The 16578-nt window shown below is 56.4% G+C and overlaps 1 protein-coding gene across 4 annotated transcripts in view; it reads left to right on the plus strand.

The window, feature by feature from the left end:
* The window catches only part of USP36 (ubiquitin specific peptidase 36), a 38304-nt gene that overhangs the window by 11139 nt on the left and 10587 nt on the right, over positions 1-16578 (plus strand). For 3 of the 4 annotated variants that reach the window (XM_059378390.1, XM_059378388.1, XM_059378391.1), the window contains exons 5-13: positions 1175-1285; positions 1959-2061; positions 7122-7189; positions 7672-7742; positions 8210-8292; positions 9144-9255; positions 12956-13096; positions 13562-13662; positions 14362-14500. In XM_059378390.1, the coding sequence (XP_059234373.1) occupies positions 1175-1285; positions 1959-2061; positions 7122-7189; positions 7672-7742; positions 8210-8292; positions 9144-9255; positions 12956-13096; positions 13562-13662; positions 14362-14500 (929 nt within the window). The remainder of the gene's footprint in view (positions 1-1174; positions 1286-1958; positions 2062-7121; positions 7190-7671; positions 7743-8209; positions 8293-9143; positions 9256-12955; positions 13097-13561; positions 13663-14361; positions 14501-16578) is intronic. The other variant, XM_059378392.1, reaches the window with a different exon arrangement.

Raw genomic sequence — 16578 nt, forward strand, 5'->3', positions numbered from 1 at the left:
GAGTGGTCCCTATCCCTCCACATCTTTGCCAGCCCAAGCTATGTTCTGTTTCTAAAGAGCACAGACTGCAGGCTGCTTTGTTACTGACTTGGAGTGGGTCGAAGTACCTGGGTGAGGAGAGCTATTGCACGGGGAGGACAGCTGGTGCATTTTGTGTTACGACCGGGTCTGCTTGGGCAGTACTGGAGTGTATCTGAGACCGCACTGATCGTGGGTTTGCCCTTGGACCCAGAAGTCTTTGGTGAGTTTATGCCTTCGAGAAGGTTGGACACCGAGACGGGTGCAGGATTGTCTGTGATAGCAGGAACACAGAAGGATCCGTGTGTGTCAGCAGGAACACGTACGTGAACTGTGGTTTCTCCGTTGGGTGAGAAGTTCTAGTCTATGTGAAGGGCCCAGAGCTGCGTTAGGACCACTGACCACTACATACCACGTGGTGTAGTTTGTGCAAAGCAAGCTTACCCACACCTGCTGCATGTGGGTCTACACATGTGTAGGAACTACGTTAACGGGAGCAGTCGGGACCCACTGAGGTTAGTGGTTCCTCCAGCGAGAGACTCCTGGCAGTGTGATGGAGGGGACGTCACTGTGACAGCGGCATTTTACTTTGAAGATACCTCAACTGGATCTGAGTGGTACAGGCTTTGTGCTTTGTGCATAAAAGATCTCTTAATTTGTAATAAATGTTAGAAGGTACCGATCTCCAGCCTGCTGCCCAAGCAGCAACAGAGTTTCGGATGTGGCAGGGGCTGGCAGGCCGCGGCCTGTGGTCTCAGTTGGGCCCCCTTTGTAAGTCGAGTTCTGCCGGCACCTGTTCTGTACAGTCTGGCCGCGCGCTCTGGCCGCCTGGGCTCTCGGAGGCAGAGCTGTGTCACCATGGACGGGATTCCATGTTTGAGGAGCAGACTCAGGGTTGTCGGGAATCCCTAGAACATTCTCACTTACTGACCACGTGGCACAGGTTAGAAGGTGGCCGACATGTTGTTATAAGCTGATTTTGAGAGTCAGACTTACTCTTCTTATCAGGAACTAGCACCAAGGGCGCACAGAGAGGGCTCGCATAGGTCAGTAGCACAAGCCTGGGGTGGGGTGCGTGTGGGGACCGCAGTCTGGACGGGGGCGTCAGGAGCGAGTGGGGAGCTCTGACCAACCAGGACCGCCTCGTGCCGCGCAGGTCACCAAGGCAGCTTCTGTATGCTGTGCCTCATGCAGAACCACATGGTCCAGGCCTTCGCCAACAGCGGCAACGCCATCAAGCCCGTCTCCTTCATCCGAGACCTGAAAAGTAAGAGTCCCCTGGCCCCGACCAGAGGGCAGCTCAGCCCGAGTCTGTGGTGGCGCTGGGGGCGCAGGGCACTGGGGACGTGGGGAGGAGTCAGCAGCAAACCCCAGGAGTCCTACGACCTCCCGTCACAGACTTCAGAGCACGTGGTGGTACTGACTGAGGGGCTGGTGTGGGTCAGGAGGCAGGGGGCGCTGACCCCTTAACGGGTGCGGATGCTTGGGCCAGCTGGGGGCTGTGTCTCAGGGAGGAGGGGGAGGCTGGGGCTTTTCCGAATGTCCCAGGACCAGTTAGCACAGACGCCTGTTTGCTTGGTAGAAGACACAGGTCAGTTGGTTCCTGAAACCTTGTGCGGCGTCCTTGTGACCTGCCTGTGCTCTGTGCCGGCTCCTGGAAAACTAGCTCACAGAGGCTTTCCCACCCTTAGTGCCCGCTGATGTGCAGCATCCGTGCCTTCCTGTGGAGGATGCACAGTGTGGGCCCTCTGGTCGCCTAAGAAAACCCCCGCCGCGAGCGCTTGGGGTTGGGACACATGGTTCCTGCTGAGCTCTTGGTTCCCTCACTTGCTGCTGGCCCCCGGGGACGGCGGGGGTCGCCGATGAGCACACAGCGGTGGGAGATGGGGGAGAAGGCGTGAGCTCGTCCCTGCTGGTCTGATGCTTCTCTCTCTCTCTAGAAATTGCTCGGCACTTCCGCTTTGGGAACCAAGAGGATGCACATGAGTTTCTCCGGTATATCGTGGACGCTATGCAGAAGGCCTGTTTGAACGGCTGCGCCAAGTATGTGCCTCCTCTGTCCTGAGGGGCTTCAGACCCCGCTGCCGTGGAGGCAGCCAAAGCCCGTTCTCGGGGAGGCAGGTCCCGCGCCTGCTGAAGCTCTGGTGCAGGACCGCTCCCACAGCCCGCGCAGCTCCGCGCCGGGACGGGGGGCGGTGGCGGGCACCGAGGGGGAGCCCCGTCCCTGCAGCTCGCTGCAGGGAAACGTTTTGGCAGGTGCTTCTGAGGGCCTTCAGCTGCTGTCCTGGGCTCTTTCCTTCTCTTAAAAACCACCTCGTGCTTGTGAGACAGGGTCGGGGTAGGGATGCCAGCGTCTTCACGACAGCGCGGGGACATCGGAGGGCGGGAGGTGTGTGACAGGCTTCATTCTGCCTGGTTACGATGTCTTCATTTCGGATGGGAAAGCAGAGACAGACGCACGTGACAGGTCGCTGACTTCCTGCCACGTCTTCCCTTTCGTGAAACAGTTATGGTCAGGGATGTTTTTGCAGCTCCTGGCGCCTGGGTTCAGACAAAAGGAAATAGGCTGAAAATGCTCCCTGTTCTAGGGCTGTTGCTTGTGCTTGGGGTAGAACTGAGTCCTGGAACCTGGAAATGCTCCTTAAACAGCTTAAGCATCCGGAATGTCCTTCAACAAAGTCGGGTAGTAGCTGTGATCGTGGGAAACCTCTGGTCTCGGTGATGCGGTTCTTTTTAAACCCTGAGAAGACGTCCCATGGGTTCCTCTGGCATCTGTCCCTCGCTGTACTGAGATGTGTATCGCGATCACATGCTCTTCCGCTTCGGTCCCTAGAGGTGGATGGACGCTGAGGCTGCCCTTAGGTGCCTCTCCCCGCCCTGGGCTCTAGCTAACGATTTGAGGTCTTTGCCCATGTTGCCTGCGTGCCAGGCGCTGGGTTCGCACTGGGCACTTCCAGGGGAAAGACTGGGTTCTTGGGAGAAGCTCAGAGAGGGAAGGATAAGCCAGATACTGGCCAGTGTCTACAAGGTCACGTGGCAAGTGCTGTCGCGGAGGGATCCTGGGAGCTGTTCCCAGGAGAATTCTGCTGCCCTCTTACCCGCAGGAGGCCTGCTAGGAGTCCCTGTGGGGCTGAGATGGGGAGGGAGGAGGTAAGGAATGTGGCTGGTCCCGGGGGAGGCCTGCAGGTGGGGAGGGCGTGTGGCCTCCCTGCCACGCAGGTAGGTACAGCACGTCCCCTAGGGGCTCCCAGCCCTGGTCATATGGCAGAATCACCGGGGAGGTTGAGGACAGCAGCTGACCGTGCCACCGCGCCAGCCTGTGACCCCGATGCTGCAGGGATGGGAGCATCTGGGGGGACGGGCCAGGTTGCTAGGTAGGACGGATAGGTTCAGGGTTTGGGCCTGTGGGTGGTAGGGGGGCGTCCACGTGTGTCGTCTGGGCAGCAGGGTGGGTGGCTATGAGCCTTCCGTGGCCCGGGGCACAGTAGTGGCCAGGTGTTGGCGGAAGGATGCGCATGGCTGACGTCAGGTGAGCCAGGCACAGCCAGGCCCCCGTGCAGGGGGTTGTGGGACGCTTTCCGCATACCCGTCCGCGAGAAAGGCGTTGCTGCTCTTCGTGAAGTGAGAAAAAGTAGGAGTCGTGTCAGCTGAACGAGCCAGTTTGATGTGCAGGTGGAAGTGACTTTCCTTTCGGTTCTGTCTGAGACTAGATGGACGTGTGGGCAGAGCACATTCATGCTGTTTCTGCTTCGCGGGCCTCGCTCGTGCCGGCCCTGTGACCCGTGCGCGCGGGGCCTGCCCCGGTGTGCTCTGCGTCGGCGGGTGGTCGGGTGCCCGGCCGCCTGCCCCGGCGTGCTCGCTGCCTCCGCCTCGGTCTCTGCGCTGGGCCGGTGTTTGGTGTCCTCTCTCTGGCAGGTGCCCGCCTCCTTGGGCCTCCTGGAGCTTTTTCTCGGTAGACGCGGCTGTGGTCACATACCCACACGGTCCCATCTTTGTTGAAAGCCTGTTTCATTCGTAGGCGAGTTCAGCCCTCTGCATCTGTTGTGATGACTGGAGTTGGGTCTTGGCCCGGCCGTGATGCTGAGGCTTACAATGAGGGCACATGGGCCGTGTTTCTCCCTCTCTCCGGTTTCCCTTTGTGCAGTTGTGTCTTAGCTGCCGCAGCTCGGAAGACGTGGATCTCCGACCCAGTAATGCCTCTCCACGCACGCTTGCGCATGGCCTTGCTCTTCTCTGGACCGTGGTTCTGTGTGTCAGTGTTTGGGGGCCCGGCACCTCCATCCTTCCGTCTCCGCCTGCCTCGTAGGTGCTTTACCTCTTAGCTTACTGTGTTCTCCTCCCGCGTTCGTCCCCAGCTTTGCTTCAGTGTTTCCCGCATTCAGTAACCCCGGGCTGGGTGGACCTGGGCTGGGGATGCGGGGCTCCGGAAGCCCGAGGCCGGGCCCTCTCTTGACCTTGCAAGGACCTTACTGAGACGATTCAGGATCTTCGTTCACTGTTTAAAGCCCAAGGATTTCTCTCGGAGCATCTTTAGAGCTGACCGTCGTCGGTCGGTTTGGTAGACACCTGACCAGGGACAACGAGAGGCTGCACCTGTGGCCCCGAGGACTCAGGCATCATGAGCGCAGAAACCGTTTCTGCCAGCCAAGCGCCAAGCGCTGTCACTTGGTTCAGCTCAGTTTGAGTGTCGTGGCTCGAGAGCGCACGACGGTAAATGGGGCAGACGTCGTGCATCCGTGTGTCGTGCCCCCGGGTGCGGTTTCCCCGGTGGGGTGTGCGCCCTGCATCCTGTCCTCAGCGGGGACACTCGCAGTTGTCAGAGCCTTGTCCCCTCCGGAGCACGTGACAGTATCGGCTCGGTGTTAGAGGCCTGCGTCAGGGCCTCCAGTCACGGGGGTCTCCTACAGGACCGCCTTCTCCCCGGCGGCCTGGTTGTTCTCGACCTCCCCTCCGGCTGCTTTCTGCCTCATCGCGCCCTCCCCCGCGCCCACTTGAACCTCTTCTCACCTGGGCCCCTCACCTTCCCACTTCGTTCCCAGCGTGATTTCGTCACGGCCCCACGTTCGTTCGCTTTCTCCATCTGCGAAACTTGTCATGCCGGTCTTTTTCTCCCTGGACACCTGTTTGAGGGTTTTTAGGTGAGCTGGGGATCGCATCTTGCTCTTTCTGTCTGCCTGGTGCTTGCTTCCGGGGGCTGGTCCTCACAGTTGGGGTCTGTGACTCTTGCTCTCGTCTTCCTCCGCCGGTGCCTGGGCGGGACTGAGACCGCTTCGGCACCACCCCTGGCTCCAGTGGTTTGCGTGGGTCTCGATCCAGGGTGCCTCGTGTCCCGGAGGCTAAGCACTGGACAGCCCTTGGCATGGCCTGTGTCTTAGGACCCGGCAGGCTCCTCCTTCTGCCGGGGTTTCTGGGTGACTCTAGGGCTGCCTTTAGTCCCTGGTCTCTCCCTCGGTGTTCCCGAGACCAGCCTGCATCTCCATCCAGCAGGGCTCCCGTGGGTCTGCTGAAGGCAGCTTTCTGGAATCCGGCTTTTTTCCTCCTGACGGCTGGTTTGAGCTTGGAGTTTGCTCTGCCTCGGGGTCCCGAGATGGGGTTCTGTGTGATGGTTTGCTCCTCCTGTTCTCACGGCCGGGCCAGGCCTGCTCGGGGCCACCTGGATTTCAGCAGCCGCCATCACACGTGGCGGGCCACAAGCAAGCTTCCGGTTTGTGCTGAGGTCATGTCCACGATGATTTGGGGAGTGAAAATGGTCCTCCTCTTGGGACACCTGGGTGGCTCAGTCAATTAAGCTTCTGCCTTCAGCTCAGGTCATGATCCTGGGGTCCTGGGATCGAGTCCTGCATCGGGCTCCTTGCTCAGCAGGGAGCCTGCTTCTCCCTCTGCTTGTGTGCTTGCTCTCTCTCTTTCAAATAAATAAGTAAAATCTTAAAAAAAAAAAAAAAAACTCCTCTTGACAAACGGCAGTAAAAATACATGGTGGCAGTTGGTTTCTTACTTTCTAATTTTGCAGAATGGCAGTATGTTCTCATGCGGGTCCCCCACCATGTGCAGCCCCCTCATCCGTGAGCTCCTGGAATCTGGGCTGCACTGTCGTGCCTGGTCCCGTGACTGGTCCCGTGGCCAGTCCCACACACTGCAGGGGAAGCCCGGTGCAGGGCACCATGGTTCACGCACAGGCTGGGGAGGAGTGCTGGGAGGCAGCAGTGCTGAGTGCCGGCCAGGCCCGGGAGTCAGCACTCAGGAGCGGCATCTGCAAAGCTGGGGGCTCAGGGGGCCCTGGCAGAGAGGGGAGCGTGCCCGGGAGGGACCAGCTGCTCTGTCCAGGGCTGTCGTGTTCCAGCACAAAGACTACGGTCTACTGGATTTATGTCCCAGAGGAGACTCTGAGGGGGACGGTTTCTGAGGAGTGAGTCCGAGCTGGATTCCGTGGGTCACAGGCAGATACCAGGAGTGGAGGCTAGAGACAGGGTGGTGTTCGCAGAACCTTCGTCACACGAAGAGCTGTGCGGTGGGGGTGCTTGGTTTCGCGGGTCTGTGAGGCAGCTGAGCAGTAGCCGAGGCCTAGGGCGGCCTCAGATCCTGGCTGGTAAATGGGGCTGGGGGTTTGAGTAGAGGCCGGCCTGACCCTGGAGCCCTCGCCGTGACCGCTCCTATCCCGCTGAAAGATACAGAGGTGGGGGTTTGTCCCTGCTCGCTCCTCTCTTCAGATAAGAGGCTCGGGTGTGTGACGGCAGCCAGGAGAGGGGCTGACGGCAGGACTGAGGTGGGGAGCGCTGGGGGACAGGGGTGCGTTCCAGGTGACGGGGTCACCGGGTCATCGAGACTCGGTGCACTAGGTGCGTTTCTCCGACCACTCGTTCCCGTGCAGTGGGGAGCGAGGAGCCTGCGGAGAGGGTGAGGGTCTCGGACGTCTGAAGTGGTGTGGGGGGGTGGGCCGGGCCCATCAGAGCCGTGTGGCACGATGGGGTCCTGCCCAGAGCCAGGGCGAGCGCATCAGACCCATGCTTGTGTGGGGCATTCCCCAGGGGCGAGCTGGGCTGGGGGTGAAAGGGGCGGGGGGCTGCCTCCTGTCTTTCTCCTGAAGGCTGTGGCTTCCTTTCCAGGTTGGATCGTCAAACACAGGCGACTACTTTGGTCCATCAAATTTTTGGAGGCTATCTCAGATCCCGTGGTAAGTGACGGCATTTTCTCTACCCCTTTGTCGAAGATAAGAACATGAACCAGGAAGACAGGGAGTCCGTGGCCAGGTGGAGTCCCTTCCTGGCGGGCAGACCTGGGGTAGCCACGCTGGCCCCAGCCTCCTCTAAAATGCACCCCTGCCCGTGGGTCGCTGTTCCAGGGAGGTTTGGAGCAGAATGTCCCGCATTGGTAGAAGAGGGTGGCGTTATTTTTTCTCTGAGTTCCTTAGTTCTTCGTGGATGGCCGTTACCCTTCAGCTGGGGACTCGGAGCAGCCAAGGCCACGGTCAGGGTGGTGACGGAGGTCCAACACTGCGCTGGGCAGTGAGGCGCTGGGTTTGACAGACTCTGGTTGTCAGCGAGCCTGCTCCCCAGATAGCGGGGTTCACGAGGGACAGGCTGAGTCTCGGGGACACGGCGGGTGGTGCACGGGGGGCACCTGCAGCCGCCCCACCACCTCCGTGTGCTGTTGCAGTGAAGTGCTCGGTGTGCAAGAGCGTCTCGGACACATACGACCCCTACCTGGACGTCGCACTGGAGATCCGGGTACGGACCACTGCTCCGCCCTGTCGTGTTTGTCCTTGGCCAGGGAGGCTGGGGGGCGAGGGGAGCCAGTGAGGGCATGTTCACCGGGCAGATAAGGACATACTGCAACTCCTCCTGCCTTAAGGTAGGGGCCACCATTTTTGCGTGTGGATTTCTAGCCTTTTCCCTGTGCACATTCACACAGGAAGATAAAGTGCAGCTCCGTGTCCCGAGGCACGAGCGTACCGTGGGGGCAGGACACAGAGCTGCTCGCATGGGGGCCGTGGCGAGGCCAGTCCCCATCCCGTTCCAGCCCTGTGTGGCTGCAGCCGGGGCGGGGGCCTTGGCACCCGGGGAGCCGGTGGGCCGGCTTGGGTGCGGCCGCTTGCTGGGGTTTGCTGCCTCAGCCTGGAAAAGACCTTACACTTGGCCTGTTCGGAGTCCGCTGCCTCCCCCGGTTGACGCGGCCCCCGTCCATGTCCTCCCAGCAAGCCGCTAACATCGTGCGCGCTCTGGAACTCTTCGTGAAGCCAGATGTCCTGAGTGGAGAGAACGCCTATATGTGCGCCAAGTAAGTCTCCTTTTGCCCCAGCAAAGCAAGCCTGCCGTTGGGAGCACGGGAGCCCGCCTGACCCTCCCGCGGCCGGGCCCCCCCTTCTCGGGCCGCCATCCGGTCCCCAGGGCGGAGCGTAGGTCCTCATGCAGAAGGCCTGGCGGGCACGGGGCACAGGTAGCTGCAGCGTTGCTCGAGCACGTCCGTGTATGTCGCCCGTGCGCTGCACCAGGAGCGCCCTCCCGGGGACGTCAGGCCCAGCGTGGTAGGCGACCGTATGTGGCCGTGCCGTGCGCTCCAGCCGCTCTGCCGTGCTGCGTCCCCAGGGAGAGCTGCCTTCGGGGCCCGGGTCTCCTGAGGGCTGCGCAGGCTTCCCGTGAGCAAACGGCTCATTCGGAAGCTGCAGCCGCTGGAGAATAGTTTCCTTAGTTGCACTTCTCAGATTTATCATCCCGCGCCAAAACACTGTTCCCCTGCACGAAATCCGTCTTTCTAGCCCTAGAGGCTGTGTGCTCTCCTTTGTCCCTGCCCCACCCCGGGTCGCCCCTGTCACTCCTGGTGCTTTCGCTCTGCCAAACGCGCTCCGGTGCCCCTGCGGTCTCCCGGGGCTGCTACCCGGGTGCCGGACCGAGTGTGTTCTGTGGGGAAGAGCTTCCTTGTTGCTCTGCGCCGTCCTGCTCCCCCCAGGTCCTTGGGTCCCTGCGCCTCTGTCCTTTGCTTAGGTCATAGGGGTTGTGTCTGGGGATGCACAGGGCGCGCCCCTCAGCCGGGGAGCCCTGTGCCAACAGCAGGTGTCGCCGCTGTGGGCTCATGACGACCGCGTTCCTCGGATCGCCGGCCGACGCCTTTCCCACACGCCCTCCTCACAGGTGCAAGAAGAAGGTCCCAGCCAGCAAGCGCTTCACCATCCACAGGACGTCCAACGTCTTAACCCTCTCGCTCAAGCGCTTCGCCAACTTCAGTGGGGGGAAGATCACGAAGGTGAGCCTTGGCCCTGGTGTCTAGTCGCCCCAGCACCGCCCAGAGCCAGTGCCTGAAAATCTCTGAAGACAGGGCTCAAGAGCCTGTGTGTTCACAGAGTCCCTAACTGGTTGTCACGCACAGTCAAGTTCAAGAACCACTTTTTTTTTTTTTCTTTATTCTAGAGATTTTATTTATTTGACAGAGAGAGAGTGCACACAAGCAGGGGGAGCAGCAGGCAGAAGGAGAGGCAGGCTCACCGAGCAGGGAGCCAATGTGGGACTTCATTCCAGGACCCTGGGAACATGACCTGAGCCAAAAGCAGACACTTAACGATGGAGCCCCCCCATGCTCCCCAAGAACCACTGTCTTAACTAGGTTCTTTTTCCCAGCCTCTGCATATGTGTGGCATGTTCCCAACACACCAACTCACGGTTTGCTTAAGAATGAGCACGAACCCTGCACTGTGGGGCGCTCCTCTACCATGTGCTGTTCTGTGGTGAACATAGATGCAGTTGTACACTGTGGCCTTTTGTGGAAGGTGGAGCCAAAACTTACTTCAGTACAATGGCATTTTATTTATTTTACTTTTATTTTTTTTAAGACCTTATTTATTTATTTGACAGAGAGGCAGGGGGAGAGGGAGAGGGAGAAGCAGGCTTTTTTTTTTTTTTTTTTAAAGATTTTATTTATTTATTTATTTGACCGAGAGAGATCACAAGTAGGCAGAGAGGCAGGCAGAGAGAGAGGAGGAAGCAGATTCCCTGCCAAGCAGAGAGCCCAATGCAGGACTCGATCCCAGGACCCTGAGATCATGACCTGAGCCAAAGGCAGAGGCTTAACGCACTGAGCCACCCAGGCGCCCCTTTATTTTTTTTTAAGTCATCACTCGACCCCCAGCATGGGGCTTGAACTCACAACCCTGAGATCAAGAGTCCGACGCTGTCCCAACTGAGCCCACCAGGTGCCCTGCACAACGGTGTTTTGATAGAAGATGTCCTATCATAAAAGTGGTTAGAACTGACTTAGATGGTTTGGGGCAGGGCACCTGTCAGAGCCTCCACTTCCTCACTGGCGGTGGCGGGGGCTTGCTTACATCAGCATTTCCCACGCTGGTTTCTGCAGAATGTTTGTGCTGTATGTTTACAAGGTACTGTGTTTTGTACTTAAACTGTGCTGTACTTTGAAAGCAGTCTGTGGGGCACCTGGGTGGCTTAGTGGGTTAAGCCTCTGCGTTTGGTTCGGGTCATGATCTCAGGGTCCTGGGATGGAGCCCCGCATGGAGCGCTCTGCTCAGCGGGGAGCCTGCTTCCTCCTCTCTCTGCCTGCTGCTCTGCCTACTTGTGATCTCTCTCTCTGTGTCAAATGAATAAATAAAATCTTTAAAAAAAAAAAAAAAAAAAAAGAAAGCAGTCTGTGCTCACCAGGGTTTGGGAACTGCCAAGCTCAAGGGCCTTTTTTAACTGCAGGCCTTCTCAGAGCCTTTATTAATAATCTGTGCTGTATTTTGAATCTCTAGGAGGAGGGAGCTTTATTGTCAAGGTGTTGTTTTTGTTTTAAGATTTTATTTAAGAGAGAGAGAGCAAGTGGGCACACACAAATCAGGGGAGGGGAGGGTGACAGAGGAAGAAGCAGACTCTTGTCCAAGCAGGGAGCTCGACACAGGGGTCAATCCCAGGAATACCCCAGGATCATGACCTGAGCTGAAGTCAGATGCTCAACCAACTGAACCATCCATGTGCCTCTTGTGAAGAATTTTCTGAAGTTAACTGTGTGGGGTCCATTTATGTATTCGTTTCACTAACAGTGGACGTGCGTAAATCCTACCATGTGTGCAGTGCATCAGGGAGTCCGTGGGACGCTGTCAGTGCTCAGTGAGATCGCTCTGCTTTCACCTTGACCTCCCCTGGAACTAGTTTTCCGTGGGAACAGTTTGAGAAGCTGGTTTTGGCGTCCTGTATGTGGCGAGACTACACTGGGGTTCGTGATCTTGTATATATTGGCTTTCGAGACTTCCAGTTTGTCACTGGAAGGAGGAAGGTGCGTAGGGTCAGTACCACAGATGCTGTATGGGCCTAAAGAAGCCAGACAGCACAGTACATACTCTGTGTGTCCGGGTGTGAAGCTGAGAACAGGCAGAGCTGATCAGTGATGGCAGAAATCACAGCCGTGGGTATCTGAGTTGGGGCCATTCTGCAGCGCGAGGGAGTTTTCTGGGTTGATGTCTGTGTCCTGATGGGTTATGGGTTACGTTCATGCGGTACTCCTCCAGCTGCACGCCTAAGAGCCCTGCAGTTTACGTAAATTACACTATTTATTTATTTTAAAGATTTTGTTTGATGGGGAGCAGTTGGTGAGGCAGAGGGAGAAACAGGCTCCCTGCTGAGCAGGGAGCCCGATGTGGGGCTCGATCCCAGGACCCTGAGATCATGACCTGAACTGAAACAGACACTTCACTGAGCCACTCAGTCACCCCTAGACTTTATTTTTAAAAAGTCAGAATGTGTACGGTGCCTGGGTGGCTCAGTAAAGCATCAGACTATTTCCTGCTCAGGTTGTGATCTGAGGGTCTTGAGATCAAGCTCTGCACCGGGCTCTGAGCTCAGCAAGGAATGTGCTGAAATTTCTCTCTCCCTCTTCTTTGTCACTCTTTGCTTGCTCTCTCTCTCAAAAGAATCTTTTTTTTTAAAAGTGCGTATAGACAGAAATGAAGGTAAATCTCTTACCATTCGAAAATAATATTTGAAAATACTTCCTGGGGCACCTGGGTGGCTCAGTGGATTAAGCCTCTGCCTTCGGCTCGGGACATGGTCCCAGGGTCCTGGGATGAAGCCCCACGTCGGGCTCTCTGCTCAGCAGGGAGCCTCTTCCCCCCTCTCTCTGCCTGCCTCTCCGCCTACTTGTGATCTCTCTCTCTCTGTCAAATAAATAAATAAAATCTTTCAAAGAAAAAACAAAAACAAAGCAAAAAAAGAAAATACTTCTCTTTGAAAATTGTCAGGATTTTGTTTTTTGTTTCTTGGGGTTTTTTGTTTGTTTGTTTATTTGTTTTTAGATTTTATTTATTTATCTGTCTATCGAGTGTGAGAGAGAGCACGAAGGGGAGAGACTCAGAGGGAGAAGCAGACTCCCCGCTGAGTGGGGAGCCCGATGCAGAACTCAGTCCTAGAACTTTGGAATCCTCACCTGAGCTGAAGGTAGACACTTAATTGAGCCACTCAGGGGCCGGAAAAATTGCCAAATTTAGAAGTAAACTCTGGCATGACCTTTGTCCCAACCCACGCAGCTTTAGTTCTGACTTCCCGTGACTGTTGGCTCCGTGGACTGAACGCCTTTTTCTCTGAAGACCCAGACCTGGGCGTTGCCTTCCTGTTCCTTAAGTGGTAGGGAGGGCCTGAGCTGTTCCTCTCACCTTACCGTGGGGCCTGCAGAGGGCGACAGTGGCCGTGGGTGTGGAGCCCAGAAGGAGTAGGTCATGCAGCTCTTCATGGGACAATAAAATAGGGTTTCACGGCAGTGGGTTGGCTGGCTGGTTGCCTCCTGTTCTTTAACCTCTGACCAGGGGGCTTCTTAGTGCAGCGTTGCCACAGGCCGGGTTGCATTGCCCCCAGATGATCCAAGCCCAGCCGAGGAGTCGTGCATTTTATGTGGCTGGAGTGGGTGAATCGACTCTTTCCCCCACGGATGAATTTTCATTGCCTTATCCTTGGCTTTCCTGCAGGATGTGGGCTACCCGGAGTTCCTGAACATCCGTCCCTATATGTCCCAGAGCAGTGGGGAGCCTGTCATGTACGGGCTGTACGCGGTCCTGGTCCACTCAGGCTACAGCTGCCACGCCGGCCACTACTACTGCTACGTGAAGGTCAGCGGTCCCACGTGCGGGCGGTTCCAGACGTGGCCTCCGTGTCACCGTGTGCGGGGGCCCGTTGTGGCACCAGGGAACGGGGGGCAAGGATGTCTTTAAAGCCCGTCCCACCAGGAGCTGCAGCGCCCTGTCCTCGGATGGGACGCCGGAGAGGGCTGCTTCTGGGGCCCGATGCTGGAGCCCGGGGATATTGGTGGGAGATGCTGGGCCATGCAGACCTGAAATACCCTTCAAGGGGAAAGCTCACAGCTGTTGGGGCACCAGGAAGGAACAGGGGTTCAAAGCGCACTTCGTGGTCCCATTCAGAGCGGGGTGAGCGTGAGACGTTCTGCTGCTCACTTAGCACGTGGAGAGATGCGGCATTTCTCCGCAGATTTTTTATTTCTTTCTTTAAAGACTAAGGATTATGGGACGCATGCTGATCGTCCCATTTTGTTTTCTCCTGTGCCCGTGCTGCTGCAGGCAAGCAACGGACAGTGGTACCAGATGAACGATTCCTTGGTGCATTCCAGCAACATCAAGGTGGTTCTGAACCAGCAGGCCTATGTGCTCTTCTATCTGCGGTGAGTGACGCCTGCCCTCGGCCCGTGGGCGCTTGCCCTCTGCTCTCCCTGGCCTGCTGCTATGCGGGCATCGTGGAGACGGGAGGGGAACGGGCAGGTCACGTCCCGGGGGGTGTTGGGAGTGTCCCCGGGGAAGGGCTCTTCTCGACCACGCCAGCCCAGCTGAGCGACAGCCAGTGCCTCTGGGAAGGTCAGCAGGACTCCCTCGGCCTGCTCCACGTGGAGCTGCCGCGGAATAGAAACGGGGAAGTTACCTCTTTCTGCTGTTGCCACAAACAAGATGCGTTGTGTGTGGATGGCACCGACGCACTTTCCTCTGTGGCCGTGAGGGGCCTTGCCAGAGCCGGGAGGTCGTGGCCGGGTACCTTCCCTCAGGGCTGGTGGTCAGCAACCTGGAGATCAGAGGACATGGAGGCTGAAGGCCTTTTTACTGCTTCATAGCTGTTCTGCTAAATTTGGACGCAGGGACTGAGGGGTCCCTGGCTTTCTGATAAAGTGAGAATCTCATCTCAGAGGACCTTCGGCTGCGCGGGGCTCTCTGTTTACACTGAGCCCATCTCCGAGGCTCCGTGACACACCTGCGCTGTTGCCAGGGCAGCGTGGGAATTCAGAGAAGCTCACCCGGGGAGTTGGGGTTCTCTGGGGACACCTCTGTGGCTTCGGTAAGAGATCTCCGACTCCGATTTCTTCCTTTGACAGAATTCCAGGCTCGAAGAAGAGTCCTGATGGCTCCCTCCCCAGGACTGTCTCCTCCGTCCCCGGCCGTCCAGCTGTGGTGCCCGACCACTTGAAGAAGAGCGTTGGCAGTGGGAGCGTTGGCTCCCTGCTGACTGGAAAGGTACATGTTTCAGAAGATCCGTGTTTATGCCGCGGACCTTCCTGTCTGTGCCTATCAAGGGACCGTGGAGCCCCCAGACCTCTTCATGCTCGGGCACTCAGCCTGACGGAAGGGAAGCTCAGCGTGTCCTGTTTTATTCCACGTTCTCTCTCCAGTTGGTCAGGAGCTGACATCAGGGACGGGGAGGGCGGCGGGAGGAGACACAGTGATGCGAAAACCTGGCCAGTGAGCGGACCAGACGGTGGCTCGGCGAGCCCCTGCCCCAGGCCAGCTGCCATGCACACTCGACCCGAAGCATCTGGGAAGAAATGTATTTTATCCTCAGAATTCAGTATTGAAAATGTGGGAAGTCTCTAGCAGTGTTTGTTTCCTGCTTTTGATGATTATGCTGCGGGTGTGTTAAGAAAACGACCTTGTTCTTAGGAATGTACATGGACATACGTAGGAGTAAAGGGACATCATGTCTAAAATACATTCAGATGGTTCGGAAGAGAAATGTCACACGTACGTGTGTAGACACGCGGAGTGAGTGAGCAAGAAAGCCGATGTGGTAAAAGGTTAACAGTTGGGAAATATCCTCATTTTCAAGTTATTTTTGTTGAAAGTTGTTTTTGTGTGTATTTGACTTTTTCTACTACAAATCAGTTTTATTAGCAAAGTAGTGAGTGGTTACCTTACAACACAGTTCTTACAGCTCAAAACCAGACTGGTCCTTTCTGCCGTCTGTGTCTGATTCTTTCCTTTCAGTCTGAAGGTCAGATCCTGACGCCGGCCACAGGCCTCATGGTCCGCAGGGCGTGAGTCCTTATGCAGATCCCGCATTTCCCTTCCAGTGCGCGAGAAAGAGAGGGTTGGGATTGAGCGTGGCAGGGAAAAACCGTGGCCTGATGGTCAAGGGGGTTGTCACTGTGTTCCAGACTGGGAGTCGGTACCACAGGGCCACACCACTGGCCACGCACATTTGCATTGCAAAGATCATGTGCCACACATACTGTATTCGCACAAAAGCCATTTTACTTTTTTTTTTTTTAAGATTTTATTTATTTATTTGACAGATAGAGATCACAAGTATGCAGAGAGAGAAGAGGAAGCAGGGTCCCTGCTGAGCAGAGAGCCTGATGCAGGGTTTGATCCTAGAACCCTGGGATCCTGACCTGAACCAAAGGCAGAGGCTTTAACCCACTGAGCCACCCAGGCGCCCCAAAAGCCCTTTTACTTTAAATTACATAGTATAAGTTCCATGAAGTTAAATGTTTGTGTGACAGGGTTTTACAGTGCAGCAGGAAGATGTGATTTTTTTTTTTTTTTGCTTAAGTATTTATTTATTTGAGAAAGAGAGCATGGGCAGAGGGAGAGAGAGAAGCAGGCTCCCAGCCAAGCAGGGAGCCTGACATGGGGCTCGATCCCAGGACGCTGGGATCATGATCTGAGCTGAAGGCAGACGCTTAACTGACTGAGCCACCCAGGTGCCCCAAGATGTGTTCTCTTTAGGAAGAATGTAAGTAAAGGATAAGTTATTTTTAAAAATAGAGGGGAAAAAAAGAGAAGAAACTTGGAGGAAGTAGAAGTGCATTCTCAGTAAGCCTCCAGAACAGAGAAAACTGTAAAAGTATAGAAAAACAAGAAAGGAACTGGATAAATGAAAATTTGAATTTTTATGCATGCTATATTAGAAATTAAAAAAAAAAAACTTCTAAAAATATTTGCAGCAAGCACAACAAAAGGTTCCTGTTCCTAGCACATAACGGACTAGTTCGGATGAACTCAGATGACAGGGTGTGAGGGTTGGTGCACCAAGAGCCAGCTGTGGCGTCGACTTAGCAGAGATTTTGGAGGAGAGCCCCCTCCCTGTCCCCAGGGAGAGGACAGCAGGTGTCCTTCGAGGGGAGTGCCGGCGCCCTGAGCCGTAGCCTAGTGACCACTCCCAGCAGACAAGCAGGGAATTTCCTGAGTAGGGGAGAAGCATTAGTCTCTCGGTGGTCAGTTCAGCCAGATGTTCAGCAACCAAATGGTTCTTCAGCTCTGATTCTGGGAGACCCTGCGCTAGGCGGGAGGCAGGGGTGGGGAGCAGCACAGAC

Source organism: Mustela nigripes, chromosome 16 (assembly GCF_022355385.1).
Source record: "Mustela nigripes isolate SB6536 chromosome 16, MUSNIG.SB6536, whole genome shotgun sequence".
Taxonomy (NCBI): Eukaryota; Metazoa; Chordata; class Mammalia; order Carnivora; family Mustelidae; genus Mustela; species Mustela nigripes.